Below are 17,594 nucleotides of genomic sequence, written 5' to 3' on the forward strand. Positions count from 1 at the left end.
AGGAGCAAACAAATCTGTCTTGGAAGAAGTACAGCCAGAATACTCCTTAGAAGCAAGGATTGTGAGACTCCATCTCACATACTTTCGACGTGTTATCAGGAGTGATCAGTCCCTGGAGAAGGGCAGCATGCTTGGTAAAGTAGAGGGTCACTGAAAAAGACCCTCAGTGAGATGGATTGACCCAGTGGCTGCCACAGTGGGCTCAAAGCATATCAACGATCATGAGGATGGTGCACGACCCGGCAGTGTTTCGTTCTGTTGTACGTAGGGTCAGTATGAGTTGGAACTGACTCAAGGGCACCTAAAAACAAGAACTCTTTATAGTGTATATAACTTTTCATCCTCTTTTCCAACCTATCTGTGTTTTTGTATTTAAAGTGTGGTTTCATAAACAGCATATATTTGGGTCTTGCTTTTTTATGCAGTCTGACAATCTGTTTTTTTATTGGAATTTTTAGTGCATTAGTATTTTAAAACCTTTATTGAGGTGTAATTTATGTACCATAAAATTAATCTGTCTTAAGTTTACAACTTAATGGTTACAAGTGTATTTAAAAAGTTGCATAATCATCATATTCAGTTTTAGGACATTTTCATCACCCCACAAAGTTCCCCCATGCCCATTAGCAGTCAATCTCCATTTCCAGTTCACCTCCAGCCCTTGGCAACTACTAATCTTTCTGTCTCTATGAATTTGCTTATTCTGAACATTTCATATAAATGTAATCACACAGTACATGGTCTTTTGCATCAGCTTTCTTTCACTTAACATAACGTATTAACATGTTGTAGCATGTTTCAGTAGTTTATTCCCTTTAACTGCTGAACTGTACTGGCATAGGACCAGGCAGCTTTGTTCTATGTGCATAGAGTCACTATGAGTGGGAACGGACTCAACAGACCTAATTACAACAATTTCATTATATGGATATACCACATTTTGTTTATCCATTTACCAATAATGGACATGTGGATTGTGTCCAGTTTGGAGCTATTCCAAATGATGCTCCTCTGAACATTCGCATACAACTCTTTGTATGGACATATGTTTTCATTTCTTTTGGGTCAATGTCTTGGTCATCTAGTGCTGCTATAACAGAAATGCCACAAGTGAATAGCTTCAACAGAGAGAAATTTATTCTGTCACAGTCCAGTAGGCTACAAGTCCAAATTCAGGGCATCAGCTCCAGGGGAAGCCTTTCTCTGTTGGCTCTGGAGGAAGGTCTTTATTATCAATCTTCCCTTGGTCTAGCAGTTTCTCCACGTAGGAACCTCAGGTCCAAAGGATGCACTCTGCTCCCACCGCTTCTTTCTTGGTGGTATGAGGGCCCCAACTCTCTGCTCGCCTCCCTTTCCTTTCATCTCATGTAAGATAAAAGGAGGTGCAGGCCACGCCCCAGAGAAACTCCCTTTCAACTGCTTGGCTACTCACAGCAGATCCTATCATGGAGGTGATCGTATAACATCAAATCTCATCATGGATGTGATCACACCATCATTCAACTGTCAGATCACTGAGGATCATGACCCCGCCAACTTGATACACATTTTTGGGGAACACAATTCAATTCATAACATTCCACCCTTCGGCCCCTGTCTCAGTCGTCTAGTGCTGCCATAACAGAAATACCACAAGTGGATGGCTTTAACAAAGAGAAATTTGTTTTCTCACAGTCTAGTAGGTTACAAGTCCAAATTCAGGGCATCAGCTCCAGGGAAAGGCTTTCTCCCTCTGTCAGCTCTGGAGGAAGGTCCTTGTCCTCAATCTTCCCATGGTCAAGCAGCTTCTCCATGAAGGAACCCTGTGTCCAAAGGATGTGCTCAGCTCCTGGTGATACTTTCTTGGTGGTATGAGGTGCCCAACTCTCTGCTTGCTTTTCATTTTATCTCTTCAGAGATAAAAGGTGGTGCAGGCCACACCCCAGGGAAACTCCCTTTACCTTGGATCAGGGAGGTGACCTGAGTAAGGGTGGTGTTATAATCCCACCCTAATCCTCTCAACATAAAATTACAACCACAAAAGGGAGGGCAGCCACGCAATACTGGGAATCATGGCCTAAATTGATACACAAATTTTTTGGGGGGTGCATAATTCAATCCATGACAGCCCCCCGAAAAATTGTCCTTGCCACACGTAAAACACGTTCACCCCATCATATCATAGCAAAAGTCTTAAATCAATTCGAAGTCCAAAATGCAAAAAATTCCTCTTCATCTGTGAAATCTAAAATACAAGTTATCTGCTTCTAAAGTACAGTGGCAGAACAGGCACAAGCTAGACATCTCCATTACAAATGGGAGAAATTGGAGAGAAAGAAAGCATAACAGGCACAAAGCAAGTTAGCAGAACACATTAGCCCTCAAGGCTTGAAAATAATCCTCTGTTTTCTCAGACCGTGTCATGGATTTAATTATGTCCCCCCAAAAATGTGTGTTATTAACTTGGTTAGGCCACGTGTGGTTGTCCTCCATTTTTATGATTTTCCTATTTGTTATAAATTATAATCTCTGCCTGTGGTTAAAAGGATTAGGGTGGGATGCAACACCCTTGCTTAGGTCACCTCCCTGATCCAATGTAAAGGGAGTTTCCCTGGGGTGTGGCTTGCACCACCTTTTATCTCTCAAGAGATAAAAGCAAAGAGAAGCTAACAGAGAGGGGGACCTCATACCACCAAGAGCCCTTCCTTCGGACCTGAGGTTCCTGCGCTGAGATTCTCACAGGCCAAGGGAAGACTGATGCATCACAAGGACCTTCCTCCAGAGTCAACAGAGAGAGAAAGCCTTCCCCTGGAGCTGACACCCTGAACTTGGACTTGTAGCCCACTAGACTGTGAGAAAATAAAATTCTCTTCGTTAAAGCCATCTTCTTGTGGTATTTCTGTTATAGCAGCACTAAATGACTAAGACAGACTGTTTACACAATAGCCCTGCCCTCCAGACTCTAGGTATTGGCCACACTGTCCGGATTCTGAGTGGAGGCCCTTCAGCCCTGGGCTTCAGCTCCACCTTCTAGGCCCACCGGGATGGCCACTCTGCTCCCTCAACTTTAGACACACCATTCTCCTAGTCTGTCTGCGTGCCAACTGCACCCTTAGAAACACCAGAGGCCATGGCTCCACCCCTGAAACCTCAGAGGTCATGGTCATACCTTTTGAGACTGAAGCAGCTCAGCTTCCTGTGTTCCTTGGCCTCTCGGCCCTCAGACCTCATGCTTACATCTGCCCTGCTGGGGCAAGTGTTCCAAAGCTCAGTAACTCCACCAATAAGTGTCTGAAAGCACCCCACTCCACCAGGAAGCCTCCTGCACACAAGCACTCAGCTCTCTCGCTCTGTGTGTCGGCTTCAGTGCTGATTGGTGCTGGTCTCCTGGTTTTGCTGCTGCTGCTTTGCTGCTGCTGCTGCCAGTCCTCTGCTGCTGTTTCTCACCATCTGTGCGCCTTCTCTGATGTTAACAGTTCTCCTCACTTCCTTCTGAATCTTCTATCCATTCAGTTTCAAAACCACTTCCACATTTTAGGTATCTGTTAGAGCAACACCTCACTTTCTTGGTACCAAAATCTGTCTTGGTCATCTAGTGTTGCTGTAACAGAAATACCACAAGTGGATAGCTTCAACAAAGAGAAGTTTATTTCTTTACAGCAAAGTAGGGTAAACATCTAAATTCAGGGTGTTGGCTCCAGGGGAAGGCTTTCTCTGTTGGCTCTGGAGGAAGGTCCTTGTCATCAATCTTACCATGGACTAGGAGTTTCTCCACGCAGGAACCCTGGGTCCAAAGGACACGCTCTGCTCCCAGCACTGCTTTCTTGGCAGTATGAGGACCCCAACTCTCCGCTGCCTCCCTTTCATCTCTTGTAAGATAAAAGGTGGTGCAGGCCATACCCCAGAGAAACTCCCTTTCAACCAATTGGCTACTCACAGCAGATCCCATCATGGAGGTGATCACATAATATCAAATGTCATCATGGAAGTAATCATACCATCATACAACTATCAAATCACTGAGGATCATGACCCAGCCAAACTGGTACACATTTTGGGGGGACACAATCCAATCCATAGCAGTGAATATATAGGTATAGAATTGCTGGGGCATGTGGGTATCTACATTTAGCATTTTGAGGAATTGCCAAACTGCTTTCCAAAATGGCTACACCAATTTAAATTCCCACCAATAATGTATGAGTCCCAGTTTCTCCACATTCTTGCCAACACTTGTTACTAACAGACTTTTTTATTCTAGCCATTCTAGTCAGTATGAAGGGGTATCTCTCTGTGGTTTTGATGTGTATTTCCCTGATGACTAATAATGTTGAATATCTTTTTTATGTGCTTATTGGCTATTTGTGTATCTTTTTTGGTCAAATATATTGCCCATTTTTAAATTGGATAATTTTTCTTCGTATTCGCGAGTTTTTGTGAATTCTTTATACATTCTGAATACAAGTCTGTTAGATATATGATTTGCCACTATTTTTTCCTAGTCTGTGACTGACCTTTTCACTTTCTTGATGGTATTGTAGGCAACACAGAAAGTTTTTTTTATTTTGATGATGTCCAATTTATCTGTTTTTGTTTTTGTTCTTGTTTTTTTTTTTTTTTTTGGTCAATTATGGTTTTGGTGTTGTATCTAAGAAGGCTTTGTCTAATTCAGGGTCACAAAAATTTATTCCTGTGATTTTTCTAAGATTTTTATAGTTTTAGCTCTTACATTTAGGTCTCTGATCCATTTTGAGTTAATTATTTTTGTAAGGTAGGATTTCATCTTCATTCTTTTGTATGTGGCTATCCAGTTGTCCCAGCACTGTTTGTTGGAAAGAATTTTCTTTCACCATTGAATTGTCTTGGCACCCTTGTTGAAAATTAATTGACCATAAATATATGTGTTTTTTTTCCGGATCCTCTATTCTGTTCCGTTGATCTATAAGTCCGTATGACTGATCTATGAACTCTTAATGCGATTATGTATGCGGTTGTCTTTTTTTTTTCCCCTGTTTACATGCTGTATTTTTTGTTCCTCTGTTTCTCCTTTTCTGCCTTCTTCTGGATTATTTTAATTTTTTTTAATCTGTTTTAATTTATGCACTATGTTAACCTTTTCTGGCTACTTCGAAGATTTGCTCTTTATTTTTAGTTTTCATCAGTTTGACTATGATATTCCTAGATGTGTTTTTCTTTGTATTTATCCTGATTGGGATTTGCTGGACTTGTTGAATCTGTAAATTTATGTCTTTCACCAGATTTGGGATTTTTTTTTTGGGGGGGTCATTATTTCTTCAAATATTTTGTCTGTACTGTTCTCTCTCTCTTCTCCTTCTGGAACTGCAATTATATGTCAGACCTTTTGATAGTGTCCTCAGGTCCCTGAGACTGTGTTCATTTTTAATTTTTTTTCTCTCTTCTTCAGGTAGATCTAAAGAGATTATCCAGTTTTCAAACTCATAGACTCTTTAATCTGTCGTTCATATATTGTATTTTTCAGTTCTAGAATTTCCATTTTGTCCTGTTTTATAGTTTCTCTTTCTTTGCTAAGATTTTCTGTTCCTTCCTCTGAAGCATATTTTTCTTTACCTCATTGCACATAGTTGCAACAGCTGCTTTAAAGGCCTTGTCTGATAATTCCAACATCTGAGGCATCTCAGGGTTGGCCTTTGTTGATTGTTTTTTCCTTTGAGAATAGGTCAGATTTTACTGAATTTTGTTATACTGGGTAATTTTGGATTATATTCTAAATATTGTGAATATTATGTTGTCAACACTCTAGATTGTTATATCTCTCCAAAGTTCTGTTCTTTGATAACTCAAATTTTCTTTCAGTTATTTTATCTTTAGCTGAATTGTTGGGAATCTGTAATTATTATTATTCTCAGTTTTCAGATGGGGAAACTGAGACTCAAAGAGATTAAATAGCTTCTGCAAGGTCATATCTGAACTGGGATTATAGCAGTGGTCTGTCTGACTACAAACCAAAAAAAAAAAAAACCAAACCCATTGCCGTCAAGATGATTCTGACTCATATCTGACTACAGTGCCCATCATCTTTCACTTATACCACGGTACTCAAATCCATCAAATGTATCTTCTATTCAGTCTTTGAGCTCTCTTTATTTGAAATTGTTTTAAATTGCATATCAATTAATAAGAGGAATAGTTTTATTAAGCCTTCTAACTTTCCTTATCAGGTAAATTTTTACATTATTTGCCTTACCCTACTTCTAAGTCTCTCTTGCTTCATATCAAAGCAGAAGAAAAAAAATTTACACTAGAGTATGATGACATTACTTTGTGCAAACATCCATAAATAGTCTTATTCCAATCAAAAAACATTGCACAGCCATTTTACTAATTTCTAATAAGTTTTTCCTGCTGTTTCCTGCTATTGGCCTTAGAAAGCAACATCATCTAATGGAAACAGTGAAAACTGGATTCCATGTGACCTTGGGCAAATCACAATGCCTTATCTTTATCATTCTTATCTATAAAGATGATAATAGCTGTCTTGCTTACCTCACAGCGTTATCATGAGGATCAAATGAGATAGTGTATATAAAAGCACTTTGTAAACTGTAAATCTGTATTTGAAGTTGAGATTACAATTGTGGTCTGTATACAGTTAGCCTAATTAACCAACATCTACAGAATTAGATCATTCTACTGTTCTTTAGTATATAACCCACTGCCATTAGTATATAAAAAAAAAATTAGTATATACAAAGAGTTAATATATTCGGTCTAATTTCAAAACCCATTCTGCTACTTATAAACTCTGTGGTAGGTTTAACTTCTAAACTTCAGCTGCCTTACATGTAGGAGGAGCCAAATACAACCTTCTTGTCTTGGGTGATAAAAGGAGTAAATGAAATAATATTTGTCCAAGCATCTAGCACAGCACTGGAGGTCTCAGGAAGTAACAGTGGGTCACAGGACCTGTTGAAGATTATGCTTCTTCACCCCATTCTGCCTGACAGCATGGCCCCTTGCAGCCTGGGAGTAATCACTATTATGCTCATTCTTTCATCTGATTCGCATAATATCCCTGTGAGATCAGCTAAGCAGGTGTCATTATATTCATTTTGTATAAGAGAAAAATAAGAACATTAGCTTTTATTGAACCATGTAATATCTAAAACTAATGAATACTGTCTGATGTCCAAAAAAGGCACCATTGGGAGTTTATTTGAAAGCAATAACTTTGGCGGTATCTATTAAAACTAAGAATACACATACCTTAAACAACTAAACCCACTACCGTCGAGTCAGTTCCAACTCATAGCGATCCTATAGGACACAGTAGAACTGCGTCATAGACTTTCCAAGGAGCACCTGGCAGATTCGAACTGCCAACCCTTTGGTTAGCTGTGGTAGCACTTAACCACTACGCCACAAGGGTTTCCAACACATACCTTATGACCTAGCAATTCAATTCTTAGACTTCTATGAAACAAATGAATATTTTTTTTCCACCAAAAGACATGTAATAGAATATTCATAGCAGCACTATTTGTAGTAGTCCCAAACTGGAAACTACTCAAATGTCCACCAACAGTGAAATGGATGAATAAATTGTGGTATGGTCACACAATGGAATTCTATACAGCACTGAAGATGAATGAACTAGTGCTACACATAACAGCAAGGATGAATCTTACAAACATAATATTAAATGAGAGAAGTCAGACACAAAAGAGTACATACTGTATGATTCCGTTTATATAAAGTTTTGTAAACAGGCAAAACTAATCTCTGGTGATAGAAGTCAGGATGGTGGTTACCCTTGGGTCAAGGGAGAGGAGTGTCTGGAATGGGGCACAAAGGAGGGTTCTGGAGTCTTGGGTGCTGGTTATATGGATATGTTTTAAAAAATATGGATATGTTTACATCATAAAAATTCATCAAGCTGTACACTTATTTGTATACTTTTCTGCATGTATGCTGTATTTCTGTAAAAAGTTAATTTGCCTTAGACAAAATAGCAATAGTCTCTTAGCAAAGACTTTTCAGTGGCTCCCCATAGTACTCAGAATAAAATCCAAAGTCTTTACTATGGCCCGCGAGGCTATATGAAATTTTGCCCCTGAATACCTCCTCCACGTCATTTCTTACCATTAACCCCCTTGCTTACTCAGCTCCAGTTACACGCCCTTCTTGCTGTTTTGCAAACACACTGAACTGCTCTTCACCCCAAGACTTTGTACTTGCCGTTCCCTCTGCCTAGAACACTCTTGTCACATGGCTGGTTTATTATCGTACAGGTACCAGCTCAAATGTCACTTCCTCCAAAAGTCCTTCACTCAGCACGCCATCTCAATTAGACTTCCCAGTCACTATCATGTAGCGCTATTTTTTTCTTCGTAACATCTATAACTGACTGAACTTATCTTGTTTATGTATTGATTTATTTATTATCTATTTTCCTCAATAGAATTCAAAACCCATGAGGGCTAGGGTCATGTCTGCCACGTTCATCATTGAATCTCTAATGCCTGACACACTGCCTAGCACACAGCAGGTACCCATATAAATGTTAGGATTGATCAAATGAATAAAGATCCTTGGGTGAACTATCCACTAGTCTCCAGCTGGGATTTATCCCACAAAGGGAGATACCTGAGAAATTGTAAGCCATCCTGTTAAAAAGAAGCTTTGTTAGTACAACCTCTCTTGCCCACTTCAGCTTTGTGAAGAGAAAGCTCAGCTCTTTCCCCAATGTGTCCATGAACTTTGGCCAATCAGGATTTACTGCATGGAATGTGCTTTATATAGAATCTCATATCCAAAGATGGGAGAAACGAGCTTAAACCTACTTCTATCCCTTACACCTAGAAGCTTCAAAGAAAAATAAGATATGTTCAACAGGCCGTGGAACTCCTCTCTCCAATCTTATATTCCTGAAAACATAGACTTACTATTCCCATCTCATCTCTGGAACAAGTAGTGAACATTGTTGTTGTTGTTAGGTGCTGTCAAGTCAAATTTGATGCACAGTGACCCTATGTGACAAAGTAGAACTGCGGGGTTTTCTAGGCTGTAATCTTTATGGGACATCTCCAGGTCTTTCTCCCATGGAGCCGCTGGATGGGTTCAAACTGCCAACCTTTCAGTTAGCAGCTGAGCGCTTAACTGTTATGCCACCAAGGCTCATATAAAGCTTTATGTCTTAGTTATCCAGTGTTTCTATAAAAGAAATACCACCAGTGGGTGGCTTTAACAAACAAAAATTTATTCTCTCACAGTTTAGGAGGCTAAAAATACCAAAAAACCAAACTCGTTGCCATTGAGTCAATTCCGACTCATAGCAACCCTATAGAACAGAGTAGAACTGCTCCATAATAGGATTTCCAAAGAGCGGCTGGTGGATTTGAACTGCTGACCTTTTGGTTAGCAGCCATTTATCACTTGACCACTGCAGAAGTCCAAATTCAGGGTGTCAGCTTTAGGGGAAGATTTTTACTCTGTCAGCTCTAAAGGAAGGTCCTTGCCTCTTCAGCCTCTGTTTCCTGGTTCTTTGGAGATCTTCGTGTGGCTTGGCATCTCTCTTCCCCCATCTCTGCTTTCTAGTTTGCTTGTTTAATCTCTTTTATATCTCAAAAGAAATTGACTCAAGAGGCGCCCTACACTAATCCTGCCTCATTAACATAACAAAGACATCCCATTCCCAAATGGGATTATAACCACAGGCATAGAAGTTAGGATTTACAACACATATTTTGGGGGACACAATTCAATCCATAACACTTTATATAAAGTTGTTCAATAAACAAGAGACATCTTTAACATGTTTGAGAGATCTTTTTTTTCTCGTGATTCCATCTTAGGTACAACAACTATGACCGGGCTGTCATCAATACTGTACCGTATGATGTCGTCCATCGTTGGTATACAGCACACCGGGCTCTAACAGTGGAGTTGAGGAGACCAGAGAATGAGCTTTGGGTCAAACTAAAGCCTGGCAGGGTGGGTTCCAAATTCTAAAGAGTTAAGTAAAGTTTGTTTTACTAAAGCAGTGAAGAACAAGTACTTATTTAATACATGAGACGTAATGTTGTAAAGGAAAAAGAGTCCTAAGGTTTGTCCTGCTCCTGCCATTCGCTCACTGAATGACCTGGAAGCAGCCCCACCCCATCTCTAGGCATCAATGACCCTATTTGTATGACAAGGGAGTTGACCTAGATGATCTCTAAGGGTCCTTCCACAGTTTTGGCACTTCGTGATTCTGTTGCTGTTTTTTGTTTGTTTTTGGTGTTTTGCTTATTTTTGTTTTTATTTTTTGTTCTTGATATTTCCTCAAGATGATGAAGAGTATCTTCAGCTTAGCACAAAGCATGATAAACTATTTCCCCCTTGGAGAAAGTACAGAATATGAAAGAGTTAAAAAGAAAAAGAAAACAGTTACCCGATTTGCTTCGATAAGAGAACAATTACCCAAGAAACAAATTCCTCAGGTGCAGGGCCCATTATCTACTAATACCTTTGTGACTTCCATTTAGCCTACTATAGGGCTCTACACATTCTGGTTTCCAAATGTCTGCTTAATTAAAAAAAAAATACCTCATTGAGAATAAGCAGAGAGCAACCTAAAGCTTTTCCTTAAAATTCTCTCTGCTGATTTAGGGTTCCTTTGGTATGCCCCCGTTCTAATGGCGTTTTCTCTCTTTTTTTGCCCATTCACAGGTCCTGTTTATAGACAACTGGCGTGTCCTACACGGCAGGGAATCCTTCACTGGCTACCGCCAACTCTGTGGCTGCTACTTAACAAGAGATGATGTATTAAATACTGCTCGTCTCTTAGGGCTTCAGGCTTAAAATTGGGATTATGAACACACCTGGTACTCTGCCTACCAGAATTTCCTATCAGCAGAATAATACTGTGTCATAACCTACTTCAAATTGTCTTCTTATCCCATCCCACAGAACAGAAGTTTTCCTTTTTCTCTGGTAGGAGTAAACTGTTAGAGAGGGGCCTCTGAGTTACCTGATGTCAGCCATCTAGTGGGTAGCTCTCTTCCCCAAGTTATAACATAGACCCACTTGTCTTTTAAATCTTTTGATACAATTTTGGTCAATCTATTTCAGAAATGGAATACTAATATTGATGGGGAAGGAATAATAGTCCTTAGGTAAAAAATTGTTCCAACTAGATCACTTAGAAAACAAATCTTGATAACGCAGTACTTTGCAAATTTTTGGTCTCAGGATACCTTATCGCTCTTAAAAGTTATCGAGGACCCCAAAGAGTTCTTGTGTGTGGGTATATCTATTGTGTTCTAATACGAATTTTATTAGAAATGAAAACTGAGAAATGTTTAAAGCTCAAGAATACACAAGCACACATTTCTCAACTGCCAGAGCCACAGCATCATCACACATCGTGGAGCCACTGGAAAAGTCCCCTGTATACTTGTGAGGGAAAGAATGTGAAAAGCCAAATATAATCTTAGTGATATTATAAAAGTAGCTCTGAACTCATGGTCCTGATAAAAGGGTCTCAGGGAAACCTCCAGGTGTCTTCACACCATACTTTGAAAAACCAATGGCCTAGAGGATACCTTAGGATAGTCCCTTTACAAAAGCCTATGAATTAAAGCATTTACCTGAAATCCCAGATTTTTCACTACAGTATAGGAGACACTAGGAATTGCTCAGTAGCACAAGTTCAGTGATGAAGTGGGAATAAAATACAAATATAATATTTTATTGAGTAACTTCCAGAACAAGGCTTACTCCCATCCAGATAATCTCTCCAGAAATTAAACTAGAAAATCACAATGGCTCCTGCTTTTTTTATTTTAATGGTTCCCTCACCACCATTACAGAGAGAGAGAGAGAGATAGGGAGTCACAAAGCAATGTCAGGATTGTAACAGAGACTAAAGTCTAATCTGATATTTTCAGGGAGTTCCTAGGTCACACTTGGTAGTTTATACATAATTTTATTGACCTGTTGAACATTTTATGTTATCAAAATATTTCTGCATTTTATTTGCACTATATAGGATCTTTAGGGGCCTTCCATGAAATTCGTTAGGTCAAAGAATTAATAATTAAGGTCAAGTGTTAAAGAGCATACTCTTTACCAATCAGAACAGAACATGCAATCTTTTCTGTCTTCTATTATGACTCCTAAAGTAAGTGTCCATTCATTTTCATCAGGATATTTGCCCTTTTTAGAATTCTGCCTAAATTCACCTTGAAGTTTACACTATATGTGAGGTCAATATTGATTGATGACAAGCAAAAAACATATCCATAGCCCTCGAGGGATAGGTACACAAATCAACCTTTTCCCCTTACTGAAGGACTCCCCTTACCTCCTGTCTCTCCTGGAATCTTGATTCATTATTTCACCCTCCTTCTCATAAATTTGAAATCAACCCCTTTCTGAAATGTATTTCCCTTGAGAGGAAGAAATACGGAAAGGAAATATTTTAGTGTAAACCACGCTGCATTGAAAACTTTCTTTTTACATTTCTTTCAGGTGTCCCAGAGACTATAAGCAGGGATCTTGTCTACTAAGCTCAACTATAAAGTGTCCTTTATCTTTTTCCATGGTGGGATGGGATCATAAGAGTCAGAAGCACAGATCTAACACAGTGCCCTAAAAATAGTAGTTTCATAATACAAATTTGCTCACAAAAGAATGAATAAATTGTTTTCATACAAACTCACGAAAAATTACTACATTTCTCTAGAAGTATGTCCTTTGTGTTTGGCAGTTAAATCGCAATAAATTTTGGCACATACTTTGGTCCTACCCCAGACCAAGTTAAGTGTACAAGTTCAGTGATGATAGTGAGAATGGAGTACAGTTTTTTATTAAGTAACTTCTCAGAACAAGGGTTACTTTCATTCAAATAATCTCTAAAGAAATTTAACTAGGAAATCACAACAGCTGCAATTAACCTGTCAGTTCTATAATTCTGCGAGGGATAATTGATCAGAAACTCTGGGAATTGAGCCCAACAATCAGTTTTAGCATCCCTCCAGGGGCTTCTGAAGCACACCAAAATTTGAGAATCACTGAAGGCAAAAGCTCTATTGTAGAGATGTAGGTTGAGTTATACCACTGACTCACTAAATTACCTGAGGCATGTCCCTCTTCTATTATGTGGTTCACTTTGCTGTTTTATGAAATCGAGGCCTTGGACTAGCCAGTATCTAAAAGCTGTGCCACTCTAGTTGTATGGCCTTGGTCATTTTGTTTGACTTCTTGTTGCTTCCATTTCTCACATGGATACAGTAAGAATAATACCTACCTCACAGGGTTTTCAAACTATTTTGTGAGTATTAAGTAAGATGTTTGAAGCACATATTGATGGTCAGTAATACTATGTAACTCTTAAATAGTGCTTTATATGTGCCAGGCACTGTTCTAAGGGCTTTTAATCCCAACAGCAACCTTGTCCCCATTTTACAAATGAAGAAACACAGACGATGAGAGATTAAATAGCTTGCCAAAGTCATGCAGCAAATAGTCAGAGCTTGGATAAGAATCCCAGAAATATGGCCCCAGAAAAAAATGCTTTTAACTAATATGCCTTAAAAAAAAATTTTTTTTTTATTACTCAATAAATGTTCACTACCTCTCACTTTCCCAATTTAGAAAACACTGTGAAGTCTCTTTTCTAAGCACTTCCCTCTCCATCATCCCCAGAATACTTTCCAGTAAATTAGTGTATATATATATATTCTGGATAACTTGGAGTTAATATGAGTTTTGGACAAATTTAAGATTTTTAATCTTTCATATGTGGGATACTAACGGATCAAAGCTTATCAAGGTCCTTAAATTTTTATCATGAATCCTTCATTTTATCAAGTCTTAAGTTAGTCATCATCTCCAGTTTCATCCCAGATAATAGAAGAACCTTGTCTGACAAGTGAATGTTGTCCAATATTTTAGTTCATTTTGTCGGTTGTACTATTTTATACAGTCTATTTTTTTTTAGACTCAGGGCCATGGTTATTAATTTCTTTGTTTGCCGTGTGCCTGTTACATCTTGCTTCTTTCTTCTCTGTTCAATTTACTTATATTGGAGGAATATCTTTAAGTTTTTCTTCTAGTGAGTGGTCAACTCTCTCAATCTTTTTTCAAGAATATTTTGATTTCACCCTCATTTTTGAATGACCGTGTTGTTGGGTATAACATTCCTGGTAAACACTATTCTTTTTTCGGAGTGCATTAATGATATGATTCCACTTTCATTGTGGCTGGTAAGAAGTCTGCTGTCAGTTTATTATTTATTTGGTAGTAATGTGTCTTCTCTTTCTAGTTGCTTTTAAGATCTTCCCCTTGTGTTTGCTGGCCTGCAGTTTCCCCATAATTTGGTTTTATTGATTCTCCTTGAGGCCTCTCCTTTCAGAATATGAGGAATCATGTGTTTTATCAAATCTGGAAATTTTTCAGCTAGTTTCTCTTTGAATATTGGTTTCTCTCTATATCTTTGTAACGCAGCCCAGCATAACCTTCCGTTCTATTTCCCTATACACTGACTTCCCAGAGTTTCTGATCAATTATCCCTCACCAAATTAGAAATTCCTTTGTAAAAGATGGTAGAGTGAAGAAGGATCAAAGCATTTCCTTTGCCCAATAATGCTTAATTAAATGAATAAGAAAGGGTAAAATGCAAAAAGGGGGAGGGGGGGGAAAGGCTTCCAAGGAATAAAAGAAGATTGTAGTGGTGAGAATGGTTTAGCATGCTTCTTATCCTTCCACAGCCCCCAGAAGGAATACTGAGGAAAAAGATGTGAGTGAAATCCTGGGAATAGTCTCCGGTACCCTCTTAACATGAAGAGAAGTGGACTGAGGGAGTAAGTAGAAAAGAAATCAAGAATATACCTATGTGAGTAAAAAACCAAACCTGTTGCGCTCAAGTCAATGCCGACTCCTAGTGACCCTACAGGACAGAGTAGAGAGTAGAACTGCCCCATAGGGTTTCCAAAGCTGTAATCTTAGCGGAAGCTGCCACATCTCTCTCCCATCTCCCACTGGAACCTCCGACCTTTTGGTTAGCAGCTGAGCTCTTAACCACTGCACCACCAGGGCTCCTTGTGCATAAAACCAAACCCGTTGCCACAGAGTCAGTTTCAACTCACAGCGACCCTATAGGACAGTAGATTTGCCACATAGAGTTTGCAAGGCTGTAAATCTTTACGGAGGCGGACTGCCACATTTTTCTCCGGGGGAGCAGCTGATAGTTTGAAACCCCGATGTTTTGGTGAATAAACAAACAAAAAAAAAACCCAAACCCACTGCTGCTGAGTCAATTCTGACTCATAGCAGCCCTACAGGACAGAGTAGAACTGCCCCATAGGGTTTCCAAGGCTGTGATCTTTACCGAAGCAGACTGCCACATGTTTCTCTGGAGGGGTTCTTTTGGTTAGCAGCCCAGCACATTACCACGGAGCCATCAGGGCTCCTTTTTTGGTGAATAGATGCCCTCAATTGCCACTGTTAGATTTCGAAAGGGTTAGGAAGGACTGCCAGTGCAGCTGCTGTGGAAAAGTTTGGCAGTTCCTCAAAAAGTTAAACATAGAGTTACCACACATGTGACCCAGCAATTCTACTCCTAGGTATGAGTCCCAGAAATACACTTGAAACCAGGTATTCCAACAAAAGTTTGTCCATGCATGTTTAAAAAAAAAAAATTTTTTTTTAAACATGCATGTTTACAGCAGCACTATTCCCCATGGCCTAAAGGTGGAAAGGGCACGCCCAATTGTCCAACCAGGGATGAATGGATAAACAAAAAAAACAAAAACAAAACTGGGTTTCCCCATAGGGTGGACTATTATGCAGCCATAAAAAGGAAATGAAGCACCGATGATACATGCTAGGGCGTGGATGAACCTGGGAAACCTAATGCTGAGTGAAAGAATCCAGGCATAAAAAGCCATCTATTGTATGGTTCCATTGATATGAAATGCCCGTAACAGACAAAGCATAGAGAAGGAAAGCAGATTAGGGGCTGCCAGGGCCTGGCTGGAGGGGAGAATGCCGGAGTGACTGCTTAATCGAGCATTTTGTCCCAGGCAGTACATACAGCGACCATGAATTTTTTCAGCCTCGGGGGTTTATTGTGAAGCTCCTGTACCACTGACAAGTGCTTCCTGCTGCAAGGCAGGGGCCTTTATGACTGAAACTGAAGAAACGGGCATGCGCCTCAAATTACTGCTTTTTACAGGGTATTGAGGTGTCTATTTGTGGTAGGAAAAATAGACATTTTGGAAATTTTTATTCGTTACACATTATGTACCAAGAGAACCCAGTGGGGACTCTAGGGTATAATTAGTGGTACTTCATATGTACCACTAAACACAGGGTAGGCTTGTGGGAGGGGGCAAGGAAAAAAAAATCCATACTACCTACCAAAAATTCTGAGCCCTAATGGCGCAGTGGTTAAGAGGCTACAGCTGCTAACCTTAAGGTCGGCAGTTGGAATCCACCAGCCGCTCTCTGGCAACCCTATGGAGCAGTTCTACTCTGTCCTATAGGGTCACTGTAAGTCAGGATGGACTCCACGGCAACTTTTTTTTTTTTTAACCAAAAATTCAGACACAATGATTCAGCATGCTTCCATTAAGGACAACACACGGTGTCAACAAAACATTCAAAGCAGAAAATAATCGGGTCGCCAATTAATGTACAGAGGGTGATAAAAACGTTCTGGCGTTAGGAAGTGGCGCTGGTTGCACGACACGCGGGCTGGTACTGCACACGGTCTTGCGGGCCACGTTGAAGTCGAGCAGCAAAGCGGAGTCCCCCCCCACCCCCACCCCCGCCCCCGCCCCCGCCCCCAGGCCGTGTCAGCGATTGACAGTGGCCCTTCCGGGCCCAGGTGGAAGGAAGCCAGTGACGTCACGCAGGCCACGTGTCTCACAAAGGCTGCCCCTCTGACCAGTGAGGGGCCGGTCGGCGGGCGCTAGGAGACAGCGGGGTGCCTGCGTCGAAGCGTCGGTTGTGAGAGGCCGGTGGAGGCCGCAGCAGCTGGACGGTTGGACCAGGCGCGCCGGAGAAGTCGCAGCGAACCGAGCCGCATGGCCGGGAAACGGAGCCGTCGTGGTGGTGGTGGTGGTGGTGGTGGTGGAGGTGGTGGAGGTGGAGGGGGAGGTGGAGGGTCCTCCCGTCGCCAGAGGCGGACCCGCTCTCGCACCGAGCTGATCTTCTCCGCCAGCCACGTGGCGCATCTGCTCCGGGAGGGCCACTACGCCCAGCGCCTGAGTTCGTCGGCGCCCGTGTTCCTGGCGGCCATCCTCAAGTGCCTGACGGCCAAGATCCTGGAGCTGGCGGGCAACGAGGCCCAGAACAGCGGCAGGAGGCTCGTCACCCCGGAGCTCGTGGATATGGCCGTGCACAACAACGCTCTGCTCAGTGGCTTCTTCCTGACTACGACCATCTCCCAGGTGGCCCCGGCCCGCTAGTGAGGGTCCCAGGGCCCGTGCCAGACGCGCTCCCAGCCCCCAGCCGGGGAGGCACCCGGCGGCCTGCCTTCCCTTCGGCCTCGGGCAGCCTCCGTATCAGTTCTATTAAAGTGTTTTCAGAAACCCTGGGTGTGCGTGAGTCCCTCTGTGGCCGGCCGGTGGCCCTGAGGCCTGCACGTG

The 17,594-nt window shown here is 41.1% G+C and overlaps 2 protein-coding genes across 5 annotated transcripts in view; both read left to right on the top strand.

Annotated features, from left to right (window-relative positions):
- Window positions 1–16,754, top strand: part of TMLHE (trimethyllysine hydroxylase, epsilon) — a 153,783-nt gene extending 137,029 nt beyond the window's left edge. The window contains exons 7-9 of one of the 4 annotated variants that reach the window (XM_049873166.1): window positions 9,813–9,951; window positions 10,669–10,761; window positions 14,712–16,754. In XM_049873166.1, coding sequence (XP_049729123.1) covers window positions 9,813–9,951; window positions 10,669–10,761; window positions 14,712–14,744 — 265 coding nt within the window. In that variant the 3' untranslated portion in view covers window positions 14,745–16,754. Of the gene's footprint in view, window positions 1–9,812; window positions 9,952–10,668; window positions 14,663–14,711 lie in introns of those variants that run through there. The other 3 variants (XM_049873167.1, XM_049873168.1, XM_049873165.1) reach the window with 3 other exon arrangements.
- LOC126069477 (histone H2A-Bbd type 2/3-like) lies at window positions 16,150–17,555 on the top strand. The gene is made up of 3 exons (XM_049872907.1): window positions 16,150–16,178; window positions 16,670–16,893; window positions 17,083–17,555. Exons 1-3 carry the CDS (start codon window positions 16,150–16,152, stop codon window positions 17,412–17,414), a joined length of 585 nt encoding a protein of 194 aa, XP_049728864.1. The 3' UTR covers window positions 17,415–17,555.
- The last annotated feature ends 39 nt before the right edge of the window (window positions 17,556–17,594 follow it).

Source organism: Elephas maximus, chromosome X, assembly GCF_024166365.1.
Source record: "Elephas maximus indicus isolate mEleMax1 chromosome X, mEleMax1 primary haplotype, whole genome shotgun sequence".
Taxonomy (NCBI): domain Eukaryota; kingdom Metazoa; phylum Chordata; class Mammalia; order Proboscidea; family Elephantidae; genus Elephas; species Elephas maximus.